Source organism: Equus przewalskii, chromosome 13 (genome assembly GCF_037783145.1).
Source record: "Equus przewalskii isolate Varuska chromosome 13, EquPr2, whole genome shotgun sequence".
Classification (NCBI taxonomy): domain Eukaryota; kingdom Metazoa; phylum Chordata; class Mammalia; order Perissodactyla; family Equidae; genus Equus; species Equus przewalskii.
In genome coordinates this window covers 2,333,507-2,349,749 of record NC_091843.1, presented here as the reverse complement: position 1 = coordinate 2,349,749, position 16,243 = coordinate 2,333,507, and the positions used below count along the sequence as shown (strand labels likewise).

Sequence of the window (16,243 nt, the reverse complement as noted above, 5' to 3'; positions counted from 1 at the left end):
GGTCATGAATGGATATGAAAGCTCCGACGTAGGAGAGCTGAGGGGGTAAGAAAAGACCCTCTAGGACATATCGTGATTTCGGATGTGCATACAAATGTTTGGATGTAGAATCATGGGAGTATGGCTTCTGAGCGCCTAACCCATGACAGTGAAGAAACAACTGTATAGGGTCATGAGGTTCAGAGGGAACTGGCCGCACGACCTCTAAGAATGGGAGTGCATGGTGTTCCCTGGGCTGAGAACAGGCAGTAGGGGATGACCGTGGCACGGCTGCTCTGTGCCTGGGAGTCGAGGACGTACACACAGGAGGGAGGAGGCGGAGGGAGTGCTGGCCAATACCTCTGTAATTACATTTGGTTCCTCCTAACATGTGTCAACATTCTTCAGAAAGCACAGATCGGGCCTTCCCTACCACTTCCTCTATAACCCAGGGCCTGCTTTCTCAAATAACCTCGCTGGGTTATCCATTTATGAATTACCTTTGCAAGTATTTAGTCTCAGCCAGTTCTGCTCACCCAACTCCACTTCCTCCCTCCACTCCTAATACGCACACTCACACACACCCACTCCAAGCTCCACTTCCGCGTTATCAGTGACTAACTGTACTATAAAAACAGAGTCAGAACAGATTCCAGTGGAGAACGAGATGAGCAATCCTGCGCATCCCACCGCCACCTCCCACCCCCGTGCCCGCGGGGAAGAGCCCTGCCTGTGCCCTCTCCCCAGCACGGTCTGCACCTTGGCGCCTCCTCACTGGGCAGGGGGGTGCCAGCAGGAGTCTTCTGCTCTGCCTTCAACCTCCCTCCTCCAGTGCCTGCTGATATCAAAGAAAGCCAGAGAGAATGGACTTGTCTTTAAAAGAGGAATTCTGATTATAAGCGGGGTTCCCAAATTTAGCAAATAACCATACAGGATTCTCAGTTAAATTTGAATTTCACAGAAAGAACAAATAATTTTTTTTGTATAATAAATATTTATTTATAAATAAATAATTCATAAGTATACCAGAAAGTTATTTGTTGTTTCTCTGGAATTCACATTTCACCCAGCATCTAGTATTTTTTCTGGAAACCCTCATTATAGGAGAGGTGGCTGTGATCAGGCAGGAGGTTCACTTGGGAACTGCTGGCTAAGTTGTGTCGCCTGGACGGCCGGCTTCCCAGGAGCCGGGGCGAGTTCGGTCCCTCGGGTGCCTCTTGCCCTTCCCAGGGTCCTGCCTGGAGCAGCCGTGGCTCTGTGCCCGCCGTGGCCCCCAAACCTCTTGGCCTTGCGACCGCAGTGCATCCTCCCGCCTGCCCACGTCCAGGCTGGGGCTGAGGGGCAGCCCAGTCCGGGTAACAAACAGACGAGGCATGATGTGCAGACATAGACAGTGACTTTAATAAGTTACAAAATCTAGGAGCCAACTTTCACTACACAGAAAACAAATGCACTGATTGCTGTGATCGGAGGATAAAATGTGAGTTCAGCACCGTGATGATGCCTGTGGCGGCTGCCTGTCACACAGGAGCACACAGTCATAACACTTCATCTGAGAAAGGCTTCGCTATTGAGCACCATTTATATACCCCAAATAAACAAATAAACCAAAACTCTTAAGATACAAATGAAAGGCTTATATGTGAAATTCCATGGGTTTTCCAAAAGGAGAAGAGCAGAGAGCCAGGTCCCAAACTCTAGCACACGTCTCCCCGTGAACACGAAGTGACTCTCAGGCCCCTTGGCTGATTTTCTGGAGCCGCAGACAGAGAGGCCCTCGGAGTCACAAAACCTCAGCTAGAAGACCTCCACAGCCCCCCCGGCTGTTGGAGCCCCTCAGACACGGACACTAGCTCTGGAAGCTCAGGACTATTGCTAAGCTGGCTCTCCCACGGGTCCCCAGCTCCATGGAGATTTGCAGTTTCTCAGAGCCTGGCGAACACGGCAATCCTTGGACAGAGACCTCTGAGACCATCTACTCCTACAGGACTCTGCGGACACATGGCCCAGGGCGCTGAGTATGATATATGGGGCCATGGCCACACTGCCTGCATTTCCCAGAGGGCGTCTCTCCCTCCAGCAGAAGACAGGTCCCCGTGGGAATGTCCCACCTGGGGCCTCTCCCTGAAGGCTTCCAGCCCCCAAGACATGCAGCCCTTCTCTGCTGGGATCTGAGAACAGTGCGTTCCCATCCTATGGCCCCCAGGCTGCGTAAACCAAGTAATACTCTCTGGTTCGGGTTAGTCACCCCTAACTTCCTCTACACTCTAGGCCAGACCCAAGCAAAACTGCCCAGTCCTTCAGCCCGTGGGTCACGCCAGCTGCCGTGGGTTCACCAGAGGAGAGAGAGTGCGGGGTCCGTGTCCTCATCATGGAGAGACAGGACTGCAGAAGAGCTTTGTACCACGTCCTGTTAAAGAGGAAGTGACACTGGGGGAGATGGTCAAAAATGCCTTGTCCAGTGTGGTTCTTAGGAGCCAGCACCGGGACAGGTGTGAGCACGTGTGGGACATGGAGGCAGAGTGGGAAGGCAGGCTGCGTCCGCCGTGGAGGGGGCAGCTCGCTATCAGCCGGTTGGAAGGGTAAGCATCATCCCAGGGATTGTTCTCACTGTCTCCTGCACCCTTACTTGTCCCTTAGATCACACACAGAGACACAGCCACACACGCACAGACTCAGACACACTTAGCACCTCAAAACTCCGTAGAAAGTAGGCATCATGGTATTATCCTGAGCCTCAGTATTGTCATCCATATAGAGGGTAATTAAACAAGAGAGAGATCTCTCAGATCTAGTACTGGCAAGAATACAAAGGTTCCAGAACTTTCCTGGACATGAAAAGCTTAAGAATTAGGTGTCAGGCTAGGCCCAGCTAAGGAGCTATTGTGCCCCTGGGTCTTGTAATTTGGGGAAGTTTAAGCCGCACATTCAGGGAGAAGTACCATTAGCCACCGTCCTCCCACCCACCCCACTCCCTTCCTATTTCACATCTCGCTCACAAAGCACCATTCTGCCGAAAGTAGTTGTTCAAGTTTGGAAAAAGCAAAAGATAAAGCAGGCTCCCCGCTCCCACCCCACACCTCCCCTCGGAGGCCAAGTCTTGCACAGCCCTGCTGGGTTCTGGAAGGAAGTGGGGGTGGGGCTGAGGGGGCACCACAGGGCTAGACAGGGAAAGCCCATCCCCCACAAGTGAAGCTGGTCTTTAGGAGGAGCAAACTCAGCCCACAAGGCCTCATCTCAGAACCCTCGGATGTGGCCACCCTGGTGGCAGCACCCCTACCCCTCCAGGAGGGAGGTTCAGGGCCTGGACCACTCAGTGGACTGTCCAGGACAGCACATCCTTCCAGTGCACCTGGGGAGGGAGAGAGAACTCTGGGGAGCTAGCGCTGAGGCCAGGCTGGCTCAAAGCAGCAAGCAAGGCCAGGGTTAGAGGAGAAGAGAGAGGCCGGGGGAGCCCCGGAGAGCTCCCTGCTGTCTTCTGGCACAGGAAATGTGGCCCACTGTGCAGATCTAGCCTCAAGTCCCAGGTGGAGGATTCTCAGTACTTTCCCAGGAAGAAAGAGACGCTTCATGGCTCCAACTCGGCTGAGAGATTCAAACGCAGCGCGTGAGCACCAAATAGGTCAGGCGGCTTTCCCTAAGTCCTTAATGTGCAAGACTGCATCAAGCCGAGACTGGCAGCTCTAGGCTCGGACAGACCCCAACCACCTTGAAACATTCTGAGTTGACCTTTAAGGATTGAGAATTTTCACACAAAAATCTAGACTTCTTCTGGAAAAGCACACCATCTGGCAGCAGGCGCCAGCTCTCACAGAAGCGGCAGTGGCTGGAGCCGACCATCAGCTCCAGCAGGGCGTGGCTCTCCCGTTGGTCACGGTCCCAGCCGGCCACCACGTTCATCCTCGCCACCCGCCTGGGCCTTGAAGGCACTGGAGTTCACGGCCTCCACTTCATTGTGCTCATCTTAGTGACTAGTCAGTTAGTAAATAAATCACTGTTTCTCCTAAGAGTCCCCATGGGGTTTGTGCCTCAGTTTGGAGACCGGTAGGAAAGGTCCTGTGTCTCCAGAAGGGTTGTCACCACCAAGGAAAGGAAGATTCCCAATCACGGCCCAGAAGCTCAGGGCGAACGTTTTCTCTCTCTGCCTTGCCCTCCTGCCCCGCCCCTCCCCCCCCCCCGACTGACAGAGGCTGTGGAACCTCTGTATTCCTCTCCACCCCACACCCAACCCCAGTGCAGGACTTAGAACATTCCAGGGCTGGGAAACACGTGTGCTAACCTAGTGCCACATGCTCACAACCACATATGTATTTTTTTATGTCATTCTCCCTCTTTGTTTCCTTTTGGAATCAGGAATTTTTACTTCATCTCCATGACACAGGATTTGCCATCCCATGGAATATCTCTATAAGCAAGAAAAAAAATGCTATTGACGCTATCTTTCCATTTTATTAGAACTTTCCAAGCACCTCCTTCTTCCTCATCTCATCAATGAGCTCTTGGATTCTTCGGTTTCTGGTCTTTTCATACGGGCTTGGGCGTCGGGGGATTAGATTGGGTGGCAGAACTTCATCCTCCAGGCCGTGGATTTGGTAGGGCACATCGACGGCATTGGTTTCGGGGTGATCCTCGGTGGCATTGGTGCTGGAGGCATTGAGAGGCACCTCCAGGGGCGTGGCTGGGGGAGGCTGCACCTCCATGACTAGCGTGGGTACTGGGAGGGTGGGCATGAGCTCTTCAATGTCATTGTGCTTCCCGGGCGGGGCTTCTGCCCTGTTGTCCACGTTGGTGAGGTTGTCGTGTAGGTTGCAGGACTTGCAGCACAGCTTGTTGTAGCCTGGGATGGAGCAATAGCGAGACAAGACTTCCATCCTACAGAACATTGACTTGTCGCCTTGGCAGCGGCCCTCTGAAAGAGAAAAGTGGGACAAATAACCAAAGGACAAGATGGGGGCTTTGCTCCCCTAAAGGGAACAGCTTGCTGGAGGAGGCATTTGAAAGAGCCCAGAGACAGCATAGAGGCAAGCGAGCTCAGGTGGAAAGTCTGTGTGGTTTCAGTGTCAGAGCAGCCCTGGAGGGGGGCCATGTCAGGGACCCCTGCCCTGGAGTGCCACCACACACGCTGTGAGCCCTGCTCCCTCCTCCAAGCGGCCCCAGCCGAGTCCAGATGCTTCCATATCTCTCAAAGTTTGAGACAGAATGAGGCCTGTCTGGTTTTATTTTTTATTATTATTATTTTTTGAGGAGATTAGCCTTGAGCTAACATCTGTTGCCAGTCTTCCTATTGTTTTTCCCCTGAAGCCCCCCAGTACATAGTTGTATACCTAATTGTAAGTCTTTCTAGTTGTGTTGTGTGGGACGCCGCCTCAGTGTGGCCTGACGAGCGGAGCATAGGTCTGCGTCCAGGATCTGGCCTGGCGAACCCTGGGCCGCCGAAGCAGAACACGTGAACTTAACCACTCAGCCATGGGGCCGGCCCCATGAGGCCTGTCTGTTTTTAGGGAGTGATTCCAAGCTCATCTTAAAGAATGGGATTTCATCAGATCTTCACATTGGACATCCCAGTGGTAACCCCAATGAAATTTTGTGGCAGAGTTGACTCTACAATAATCTATAAGCAGTAACTATAACAAAACTAAACCTAAAAGAACCAATTCCTAAAACTCAACAGAGCAGAGAGATCTCATCAAGATGGCGGTATAAGCAGACTCTGAACTCATCTCCTCCCACAAACACAACCAGGTTACAACTATTTTTGGAAAAATTACCCTGGAGAGAAAACTGAAAACTGGATAAAAAGAACCCCCACAACAAGGGACAGTCCTGACTAAGGCGGAAGAGGCAGAAATTCCTGCTGGAGAGGAAAAACGCCACCTTTGGGAGCAGCAGAGCTTCTCAGCTGGCCATGTGGGAGCCACCCTAAGGTACGAGCCCTCCCTGGAGGAGTGAGGTCTGGAGTGGGGGCAACGATACTCCTACAAGCATCCTTCAGACGCAGCCCAACTGAGACGAGGGTCTTACTATCTGGCTTCACTGGCTTTCAACTGCAGTTATTAACCCAGAAAAGCTATCGGCCAGCCAAAGGCCAAAAAGACCCAGGTCTTAAAGGGCCCACGCACAAACTTACTCACTGCAGCAACCTAAAATCACCAGAGAGAAGGCTGACTGTCCTTTGGTGAAACGAGACTCATCTAGTGGGCTCTGGGGGCATCTTGGTGAGAGAAGGGACCTCTCCGGAGACTGAGACACCTGTGGGGGCCATTGAGGTGCATCCCTTGGGCTGTTAGCCCAGGGGCCTGCCACACCCACTAGAGCACAGATTTAATCCAGTTCAGCCAGGACAGGCAACCCGCCCTAGGGACTGGCCCCACCTAACAGCAAGCCCTCAGGCTACTTTTCAGCCTGCATTGACTGGGTGCCTTGATCCTCTACAGGCAGGCAAGGGTATCTGCCTCTGTGGGGAAGGACCTGTGTAATGACCAGGTGAACTGTGAGGGGCATTGGTGAAGAGGCCTCTGCAGTGCAGCATTGGGGTACACTCCAGGGGGTTGAGAAGTCTGCACGACCAGGACTGTGTTGATGGTGTGTGCAGTCCTGTGGGGAGTGAGGCTCATCAGCGGCAGAAGACCTGTGCTTCACAAATAGCCATAAAAAGGATCAGCCCCACCTTCTAAAGCCTGAAACAATTGAGTTCTCCCTGCTTAGGGCCAGCCCCACTCAGCTGCACTCCTAAGAGAACTGACAACAGCCTTGTAGGCCTGAGGCCTATCACAACTGTAAGCCCCTGAGCCTAGCAACCAGCTACACTAGGTACCAACCCAATTAAGAGGAAAACTGCAATAGAAGTGTGCTGATAGACTTAGTAGCCAATGGTGCTGAGGTTCCCCAAACAGGATTTAGAAACAGCTGGCCAGGGAAGGAAAGACTAGACTCCCTGGGTACCTGCAGTGGGAGCAACCCTGCCACAGCAGAAGGACACAAGTAGCCCACAAAGGGGTCACTCCTGGGTCTTCTGGACTGGTGACGAGAGGGAAGCACATTGCTGGGCCTCATAAGGCATCTCATACATAGGGCCACTTCTCCAAGATCAGGAGACATAGCCTACTCACCTAATACATAGAAATAAGCACAGAGAAGAGGCATAATGAGGAGACAAAGGAATACTTTCCAAGCAAGGGAACAGGACAAAACCCCAGAAAAAGGACTAAATGAAACAGAAACAAGTGACCTACTCGACAAAGAGTTCAAACAAAATATCCTGAGGATGCTCAGAGATATGGGGAGAAGAATGGATGAACACAGTGAGCACATCAGCAAAGAACCAGAAGATACAAAAAAAACCAATCAGAAATGAAGAATACAATACCAGAAATGAGAAATTAACTAGAGGGACTCAATAGCAGAGTAGAGGATGCAGAAGAACGGATCAGTGAGCTAGATGAAAGATTAGAGGAAATCACCCAAGCAGAACAGAAAAAAGAATTAGATAGAATGAGAACAGTGTAAGGGAACTCTGGGACAATATCAAGCATGCTAACATTCAGATTATAGGGGTCCCACAGAAGGAGAAGAGAGAGACAAAGGGGCAGAAAATGTATATGAAGAAATAATAGATGAAAATTTTCTTAACCTGAGGAAGGAAACAGACATCCAAGTTCAGGAAGCACAGAGAGCTCCAAACAAGATAAGCCCAAAGAGGCCCACACCAAGACATATTATCATTAAAATGTCCAAAATCAAAGATAAAGAGAGAATCCTAAAGGCAGCAAGAGAAAGGCCACAAGTGACATATAAAGGGAAGCCCATCAGGCTGTCAGTGGACTTCTCAGCCGAGACCCTACAGGCGAGAAGAGAATGGCACGACATATTTAAAGTGCTAAAAGGAAAAAACCTACAGCCAAACACTCTATCCATCAAGGTCGTCATTCAGAATGGAAGGAGAGAGAAAGAGCTTCCCAGACAAGCAAAACTTAAAGGAGTTTATCACCAAGAAACCAGTTCTGCAAGAAATGCTGAAGGGACTTATTTAAGTGGGAAAGCAATGACCACAAATAGAGATTTAAAAAAAAGTTATTATCAACAAAACAAAACAACAACAAAAAAAACCCAGGCAATAAAATCACTCGTAAAGGTAAAAATATAGTAAAGCTGGCAGATTAACTACTGTGAAGATAATATGAAGGTTAAAAGACAAATGTACTAAAAATCGCCTATTTTGATGATAAGAGGGTAATGGATAGACACACACTAAACAAGAGACTATATATGATTTGAAAAACATAAAATGTGGGAGGAGGGGAGTGAAAAAGTAGATCTTTTAGAAAGAGGTCAAGCTAAAGACTCTATCTACTCAATATAGACTGTTATATGCATAGTATATTAAATAGGATCCTCATGATAATCACAAATCAGAAACATATAATAAGCAAGCAAAAAAGTAAGACAAAAGAAATCAAACATACTACTAAAGATACCCATCAAACCACAAGGGAAGAGAGCAAGAGAAAAAGACAGGAAGAGAAGAACTACTAAAACACTCAGGGGGAAAAAAGGTAACAAAATGGCAATAAATACATATTTATCAATAGCTACTTTAAACATCAATGGACTAAATGCTCCAATCAAATGCCAAAGGGTGGCCAACTGGATAAAAAAAACAAGACCCATGTATATGCTGCATACAAGAGACACACTTCAGACCTAAAGACACTTCAAATCTGAAAGTGAAAGGATGGAAAAAGATATTCCATGCAAATGGCAAAGAAAAGAAAGCAGGGGTAGCAATACTTTTGTCAGACAAAATAGACTTTAAAACAAAAACTGTAACAAGAGACAAAGAGGGGCAGTACATAATGATAAAGGGAACAATCCAACAAGAAAATATAACACTTGGAAATATCTATGCACCCAACACAGGAGCATCTAAATATATAAAGCAATTATTAACAGATATAAAAGGAGAAATAGACAGTAACACAATAATAGTAGGGAACTTTAACACTCCACTTACACCAATAGATAGATCATCCAAACAGAGGATCAATAAGGAAACACTGGCCTTAAAGGACATGTTAGACCAGATGGACTTAGTAGATATATACAGAACACTCCATCCAAAAACCACAGAATACACATTCTTTTCAAATGCACACGGAACATTCTCCAGGATTGATCACATATTAGGACACAAAACAAGTCTCAATAAATTTAAGAAGATCGAAATAATACCATGCGTCTTTTCTGACCACAAAGGTATGAAACTAGAAATCAACTACAGGAAGAAAACCAGAAAAGCCACAAAAATGTGGAGATTAAACAAAATGCTACCGAACAACAATTGGGTCAATGAAGAAATCAAAGGAGAAATCAAAAAATTCCTGGTGACAAATGAAAATGATAATACGACATGCCAAAATCTGTGGGACACAGCAAAAGTGGTTCTAAGAGGGAAGTTTATAGCAATTCAGGCCTACCTCAACAAATAAGAAAAATCCCAAATAAGCAATCTAAAAGCGTATCTAAAGGTACTGGAAAAAGAACAACAAACAAAGCCCAAAATCAGCAGAAGTAAGGAAATAATAAAAATCAGAGCAGAAATAAATGAAATAGAGACTAAAAACACAATAGAAAAAATTAATGAAACCAACAGCTGGTTCTTTGAAAAGATAAACAAAATTGACAAACCCTTAGCTAGACTCACCAAGAAAAAAAGACAGAAGGCTCAAATAAATAAAATCAGAAATGAAAGAGGAGAGATTACAACAGACACCTCAGAAATACAAAAGATAATAAGAGAATACTATGAAAAGCTATACGCCAACAAATTGGATGACCTAGAAGAAATGGATAAATTCTTAGAAACATACAACCTTCCAAAACTGGACCAAGAAGAAGTAGAAAATTTGAATAGACTGATCACCAGTAAGGAGATTGGAACAGCAATCAAAAACCTCCCAAAAAATAAAAGTCCAGGACCAGATGGCTTCCCTGGCGAATTCTACCAAACATTCAAAGAAGACTTAATACCTATCCTTGTCAAACTCTTCCAAAAAATTGAAGAGGAGGGGAGGCTTCCTAACTCTTTCTACAAAGCAAACATTATCCTGATACCAAAACCAGACAAGGACAACACAAAAAAAGAAAATTACAGGCCAATATCACTGATGAACATCGATGCAACAATCCTCAACAAATACTATCAAATCAAATACAACAATACATTAAAAAGATCATAGATCATGATCAAGTGGGTTTCATTCCAGGGATGCAGGGATGGTTCAACATCCGCAAATCTATCAACGTGATACACCACATTAACAAAATGAAGAATAAAAATCACACGATCATCTCAATAGATGCAGAGAAATCATTTGGCAAGATACAGCATCCATGATAAAAACTCTAAATAAAATGGGTATAGAAGGAAAATACCTCAACATGATAAAGGCCATATATGACAAACCCACAGCAAATATCATTCTCAACAGAGAAAACCTGAAAGCTATCCCTGTAAGAACAGGAACCAGACAAGGATGCCCACTGTCACCACTCTTATTTAACATAGTATTGGAAGTCCTAGCCAGAGCAATCAGGCAAGAAAAAGAAATAAAAGGGATCCACATTGGAAAAGAAGTGAAACTGTCACTCTTTGCAGATGACATGATTTTATATCTAAAAAATCCTAAAGAATCCACTAAAAAACTTTTAGAAATAATAAAGGAATACAGTCAAGTAGCAGTATACAATGTACAAAATCAATGTACCAAAATCAGTTGTGTTTCTATACACTAACAACGAAGTAGCAGAAAGAGAAATTAAGAATACAATCCCATTTACAATTGCAACAAAAGAATAAAATACCTAGGAAAAAACTTGACCAAAGAGGTGAAAGATCTGTACACTGAAAACTGTAAAACGTTGAAAGAAATTAAAGAAGACACAAAGAAATGGAAAGATATTCCATGCTCTTGGATTGGAAGGATTAACATTGTTAAAATGCCCATACTTCCTAAAGCAATCTATAGATTCAATGCAATCCCTATCAAAGTTCCAATGACATTTTTCACAGAAATAGAACAAAGAATCCTAAAATTTATATGGAACAACCAAAGACCCTGAATAGCCAAAGGATTCCTGAGAAAAAAGAACAAAGCTGGATATATCACACTCCCTGATTTCAGAATATACTACAAAGCCATAGTAACCAAAACAGCATGGTACTGTCACAAAAACAGACACACAGATCAATGGAACAGAATCAAGAGCCCAGAAATAAACCCACACATTTATGGACAACTAATATTCGACAAGGGAGCCAAAAGCTTATGATGGAGAAAGGAGAGTCTCTTCAATAAATGGTGTTGGGATAACTGGACAGCCACAGGCAAAAGAATGAAAGTAGACCATTCCCTTACACCATGCACAAAAATCAACTCAAAATGGATTAAAGACTTGAATGTACGACCCAAAACCATGAAACTTCTAGAAGAAAACAAAGGCAGTACACTCTTTGACATTGGTCTTAGCAGCATGTTTTCAAGTACCAAGTCTGACCGGGCAAGGGAAACAAAAGAAAAAATGAACAAATGGGACTACATCAAACTAAAAAGCTTCTGCACAGCAAAGGAAACCATCAACAAAACGAAAAGACAACCTAACAATTGGGAGAAGATATTTGCAAACCATATATCAGATAAGGGGTTAATATCCAAAATATATAAAGAACTCATACAGCTCAACAACAAAAAAACCAACAACCCAATTAAAAAATGGGCAAAAGATCTGAACAGAGATTTCTCCAAAGAAGATATACGGATGGCCAACAGGCACATGAAAAGATGCTCAACATCATTAGCTATCAGGGAAACGCAAATCAAAACTACAATGAGGTATCACCTCACTCTGGTCAGAATGGCTATAATTAGCAAGACAGGAAACAACAAATGTTGGAGAGGGTGTGGAGAGAAGGGAACCCTTGTTCACTGCTGGTGGGAGTGCAAACTGGTGCAGCCACTATGGAAAGCAGTTTGGAGTATCCTCAGAAAATTAAGGATAGATTACCATATAATCCAGCTATCCCACTACTGGGTATTTATTCAAAGAACTTGAAAATGCAAAGGCATAAAGATACTTGCACCCCTGTGTTCATTGCAGCATTATTCACAATAGCCAAGGTGCCCATCAAGGGACGAATGGATAAAGAAGATGTGGTATTTATACACAATGGAATACTACCCAGCCATAAGAAATGATGAAATCCGGCCACTTGTGACAACTTGGATGGACCTTGAGGGTATTGTGCTGAGTGAAATAAGTCAGAGGGAAAAAGTCAAATACCGTATGATCTCACTCATAAGTAGAAGATAAAAACAACAGCAGATGAAACAACAACGACAGACAAACACACACACAGCAATGGAGATTGGATTGGTGGTTACCATGGGGGAAGGTGGGGAGAGAGCAAAAGGAGTGATGAGGCTCACATGTGAGGGGATGGACTATAATTAGTTTTTGGGTGGTGAACACGATATAATCCACACAGAATTCGAAATATATTATGATGTACATCCGAAAGTTATATAATGTTATAATCCAATGTTACTGCAATTAAAATAAATAAATAAAATAAAATAAAATAAAATAAAATAAAAAAACTCAACAGAGCAGATCCCAGAGCCTCACCCGCTCCTCCACTCTGTTCCCGCCTCACCCAAACTCCCAGATGGTCTCTGTTTCTGAAAAGTATTTAAAGGGAATTTAAAGGTCACCCCAACTTGTGGGGCTGGCCTGGTGGTTTAGTGGTTAAGTTCACACACTCTGCTTTGGTGGCCCAGGGTCCGCAGGTTCAGATCCTGGGTGCAGACCTATGCACCGCTCATCAAGCCATGCTGTGGCAGTGTCCCACATACAAAATAGAGGAATACGGGCACGGATGTTAGCTCAGGGCCAATCTTCCTAGCAAAAAAACAAAACCAAACCAAACAAAAAGGTCACCCCAACTTGTCTGGGCTTTCTTCCACTTGCCTCAACTTACCAGACAGCCTCATGTTCTGCCACTGCTCCATCCATCTACGGCCCTACCACATTGAGCTTCTTGTCGTTTTCCAAACGAACTGCTTTGTAACTTGATGCCTTCACACAGGTTAGTCCTCCTGCCCAGCACATCCTCCCCTCCTCTTCCAGCCCAAGAAACCGCTCATCCACGGTCTAGCTCACACAGAGAGCCCTGATTCTCTTTCCACGTGGCTGTCTCCTGGCCGAGCTGCAACTCCACCTGCAGTTATTAATTCCACCGCCCAGTTCCTCTCATTCTTTCTCTCCCTTCTCTGTCTTCCCAAATTCCCATCCCTCCTCCCTTTCCACCACCATCTCATTCCACACACAAGACAAAACTGAGATGACTTACAAAAATTCATTCAATATGAAAGCGTAAGTCACATAACAACATAGAGGATATTTGATCCATTATACATTCCTGATCACGGGCCTCAATGGGCCCGCCCCTGCCTGCTGTGTTTCTCGCTCAGCCGCTCTGCTCTGCACGGTGAGGGTGTCAGTCCTTCCCCACACAGACTTCTCTCCCCTCTCTCCTCCCCGACCTCATCTCCTCCTGACAGGAAGGACGGGGGCAGCGGGAGGGAGGCGGGAGGATAGGGGAAGGGGCAGCCATGGCACAGGAACCACATCTGTGGCAGTCACTCTATGCACCCTCTGCATCCACGTCTGAAGCCAGGAGCAGACAAGCAGCCCTCCCACTCAGGGCCAGTGGGTCTGATGTCCACCCACTGCATGGCCACAGCTCCAGCCTGTACTGTCCCCTACAGCCTGGCGACCCCTTAGATGGACACCAACCCCAAGCTCCCTCAGCTTCAGACTCTCTATACCACTGTCTACGAGACACCCCCTCAAGCCCATGGTCCCAAAGGTGCCTGAGAGTCCACACGTCCAGCCCAAGCCCGTGGCCTTTGCTGACACCATCCACCTCAGAAATGGCCTTTCAGGTGCACAAGCCACACCCCGGGTGTCCCCTCTCCAGTCATCTCCAAGCCCGTCAGTACTTCCTCCTAGACGCTCTGGGATACAGCCCCGTTCCCCTCTCTGCCATCTCCAGCGGGTCCAGCTGCCCTGCCTCTTGGCTGCACCGTGGTAAGAGCCTCCTTTCTGCCTGCCTATCTCCATTCTTCCTCCTCATCCTCTAGCTATCTGGGTCCAGTCAGAATGTTGTTTTTCAACTAAAGATGTGACCACGTCACCATTCTGATTGAAGCCCCTGCAATGCCTCTTGTTGTTTTCAGGGTAAGGACTTGTCCCCTTTACCTCTCCAGCCTCACTCAGGCCTCAGACCCTCTGCTCTGCACTGTGCTGCCTCTGGTCACAGGGCCTTTGCACATACTGTGCCTCCCCTCTCCCTCCAGCTGCTCTCCTCTCATCTGCGAGGCTCAGCTAAAACGCATCTTCTTCAGGCAAGCATTGCCTGGCCTCCCTGAGGAGGCTGAATCCCACTGGGATGTGGCCTCACGGTGCCACAGGGTCTCCCCGTCCCAGCACTTCACCTCAGTTGGCAAGTTCACATTTAATTGTCAGATAAGATGACTAATGCTTGACTTTTTTTATTACCCTGAAAGTTCCAAAGGGCAAAGCCCCAAGCTGTATTTGGATGTCCCTCCATCCCCAGAGCCTAGAACAGGGAAGCAAAGGATGCATAAATGTATAGATGTGACAACTGAGGAAGCTCAGAGCCGGGAAATTACGGACTTTACCACAGCAACGCTGCGGGCAAGAAGAGCACAGGGAGGCACGGGCACCAGAGCGGACCAGCGGTGGAGCTGAGCTTCCACGTGACTCAAAGGAGGAGGAAATGTGCCAGCCACAGGACCCAGAATGCAATGCGAAGAGATAAACCAGAGGAGCTGCTCAAGAAAAGCCCTGGTCTGCCCAGCCTGGAGACCCGGGGCAGGCTGACATGCAGGGGGCAAGCACCCGTGTTGGGGGCCGACCGGGAACCCAACTGGGAGAGCCCGAGATGCACTCTCAGGTGTGACCTGGGGGACCCCTTTCCCCGGAGAGAATCTTACACAGATGCCCAATATATGAGACATACGGAAGCAGAGTGGTCCTGTCTGGGTGCCTAGGGGGGATGTGGCACAGAGGCCCATCACTCTCTCTCCCTCCCATTTCCCCTCCCCCCTGCTTCCTTCCCCCACCCCTTTCCCCTCCCCACCTGCTATCTTCCCCTTCCACGTCCCCTCCCCACCTGCTCCCTTCCCCTCCCCTTGTCCCCTCCCCACCTGCTCTCTTCCCTCCTCCCTGGCCCTCCCCACTTTCCAGCAGCCACTGGGGTGAGCAGTGTGAAAACCACTGATCATAGCCCTCAGGGAGACACCAGGGGGCTTTGACAAGAGAAGACGGCAGCATCTCCCACAGGCTTTGACCATCAGCTGGGGTGGAGAGGGGTGGAGGCACAGGCCTCGACTAGGATGGGACCTGGTCTGGTGGTGCTGCTGGGAGTGGGGCCACCCCTGCCACAGAGCAGCACCTTCTCCTGTCCCTGGTGCCTTTTCCTTCACACAAATGACAAGCGTGGTGTTACACCTCGCCCTCACGTGTCCCCCACTGGGCTGGGGCCTGAGCCGCAGGCATCACGACGGCCCCTCAGCTGGTTCTGGGCGTAAGGTTCTACTGGAGCAGCCGAGCCCCTCATTTATGACCCACAGCTGCCTTCCTGCTGCAGTGGCAGAGTCGAGTAGTTGGAGTGTCCCCAGAGCCCAGGTCAGAGCTTGACACACAAAGCACTTGGCAATGTCGCTGGGTAAAGGGACGAACGGGGACCCATCTCCCTGCCACAGGTGGGCAACAGCTGGGTGCCGGGCTCCCTTTCTCCAGGGCACCTCCCTTCCACCTGGCACACAGAGCTGACCTCTGTGTCTGATTTCCTTTGAACAGTGGGCTGCACTGCTTTAGGCTTTTAAAAATTAAAATAAGTCAATGAATGAATAAATCATTGAGAAAGCCACTGACCAAGATATTAGCATTGGTTATGCTGATATCAGCCTAGAAAAGTTTCAAAATAATCATTACCAATTGCTCTTAAAAAGATGCCAAAGGCTGTGTATTTTTAAGCAGCATCACTGAGCAGAGAGCCCTCTGAGGGAAGGGAGATGCAGAGTCCACCACGAAAGGGCCGGGCCGCTGTCCTGAGCCCCGCCGGGCCACAGCGCTCCGGGCTGGCAACTGCGGCTTTATAACCCTGGATCTTCAGCTGCCC

The 16,243-nt window shown here is 47.7% G+C and overlaps 1 protein-coding gene across 2 annotated transcripts in view; it reads right to left on the bottom strand.

Annotated features, from left to right (window-relative positions):
* Positions 1–1,358: 1,358 nt before the first annotated feature.
* Positions 1,359–16,243, bottom strand: part of ADAMTS2 (ADAM metallopeptidase with thrombospondin type 1 motif 2) — a 217,700-nt gene continuing 202,815 nt past the window's right edge. For both annotated transcript variants that reach the window (XM_070568963.1, XM_070568964.1), the window contains one exon: positions 1,359–4,888. In XM_070568963.1, coding sequence (XP_070425064.1) covers positions 4,431–4,888 — 458 coding nt within the window. In that variant the 3' untranslated portion in view covers positions 1,359–4,430. The remainder of the gene's footprint in view (positions 4,889–16,243) is intronic.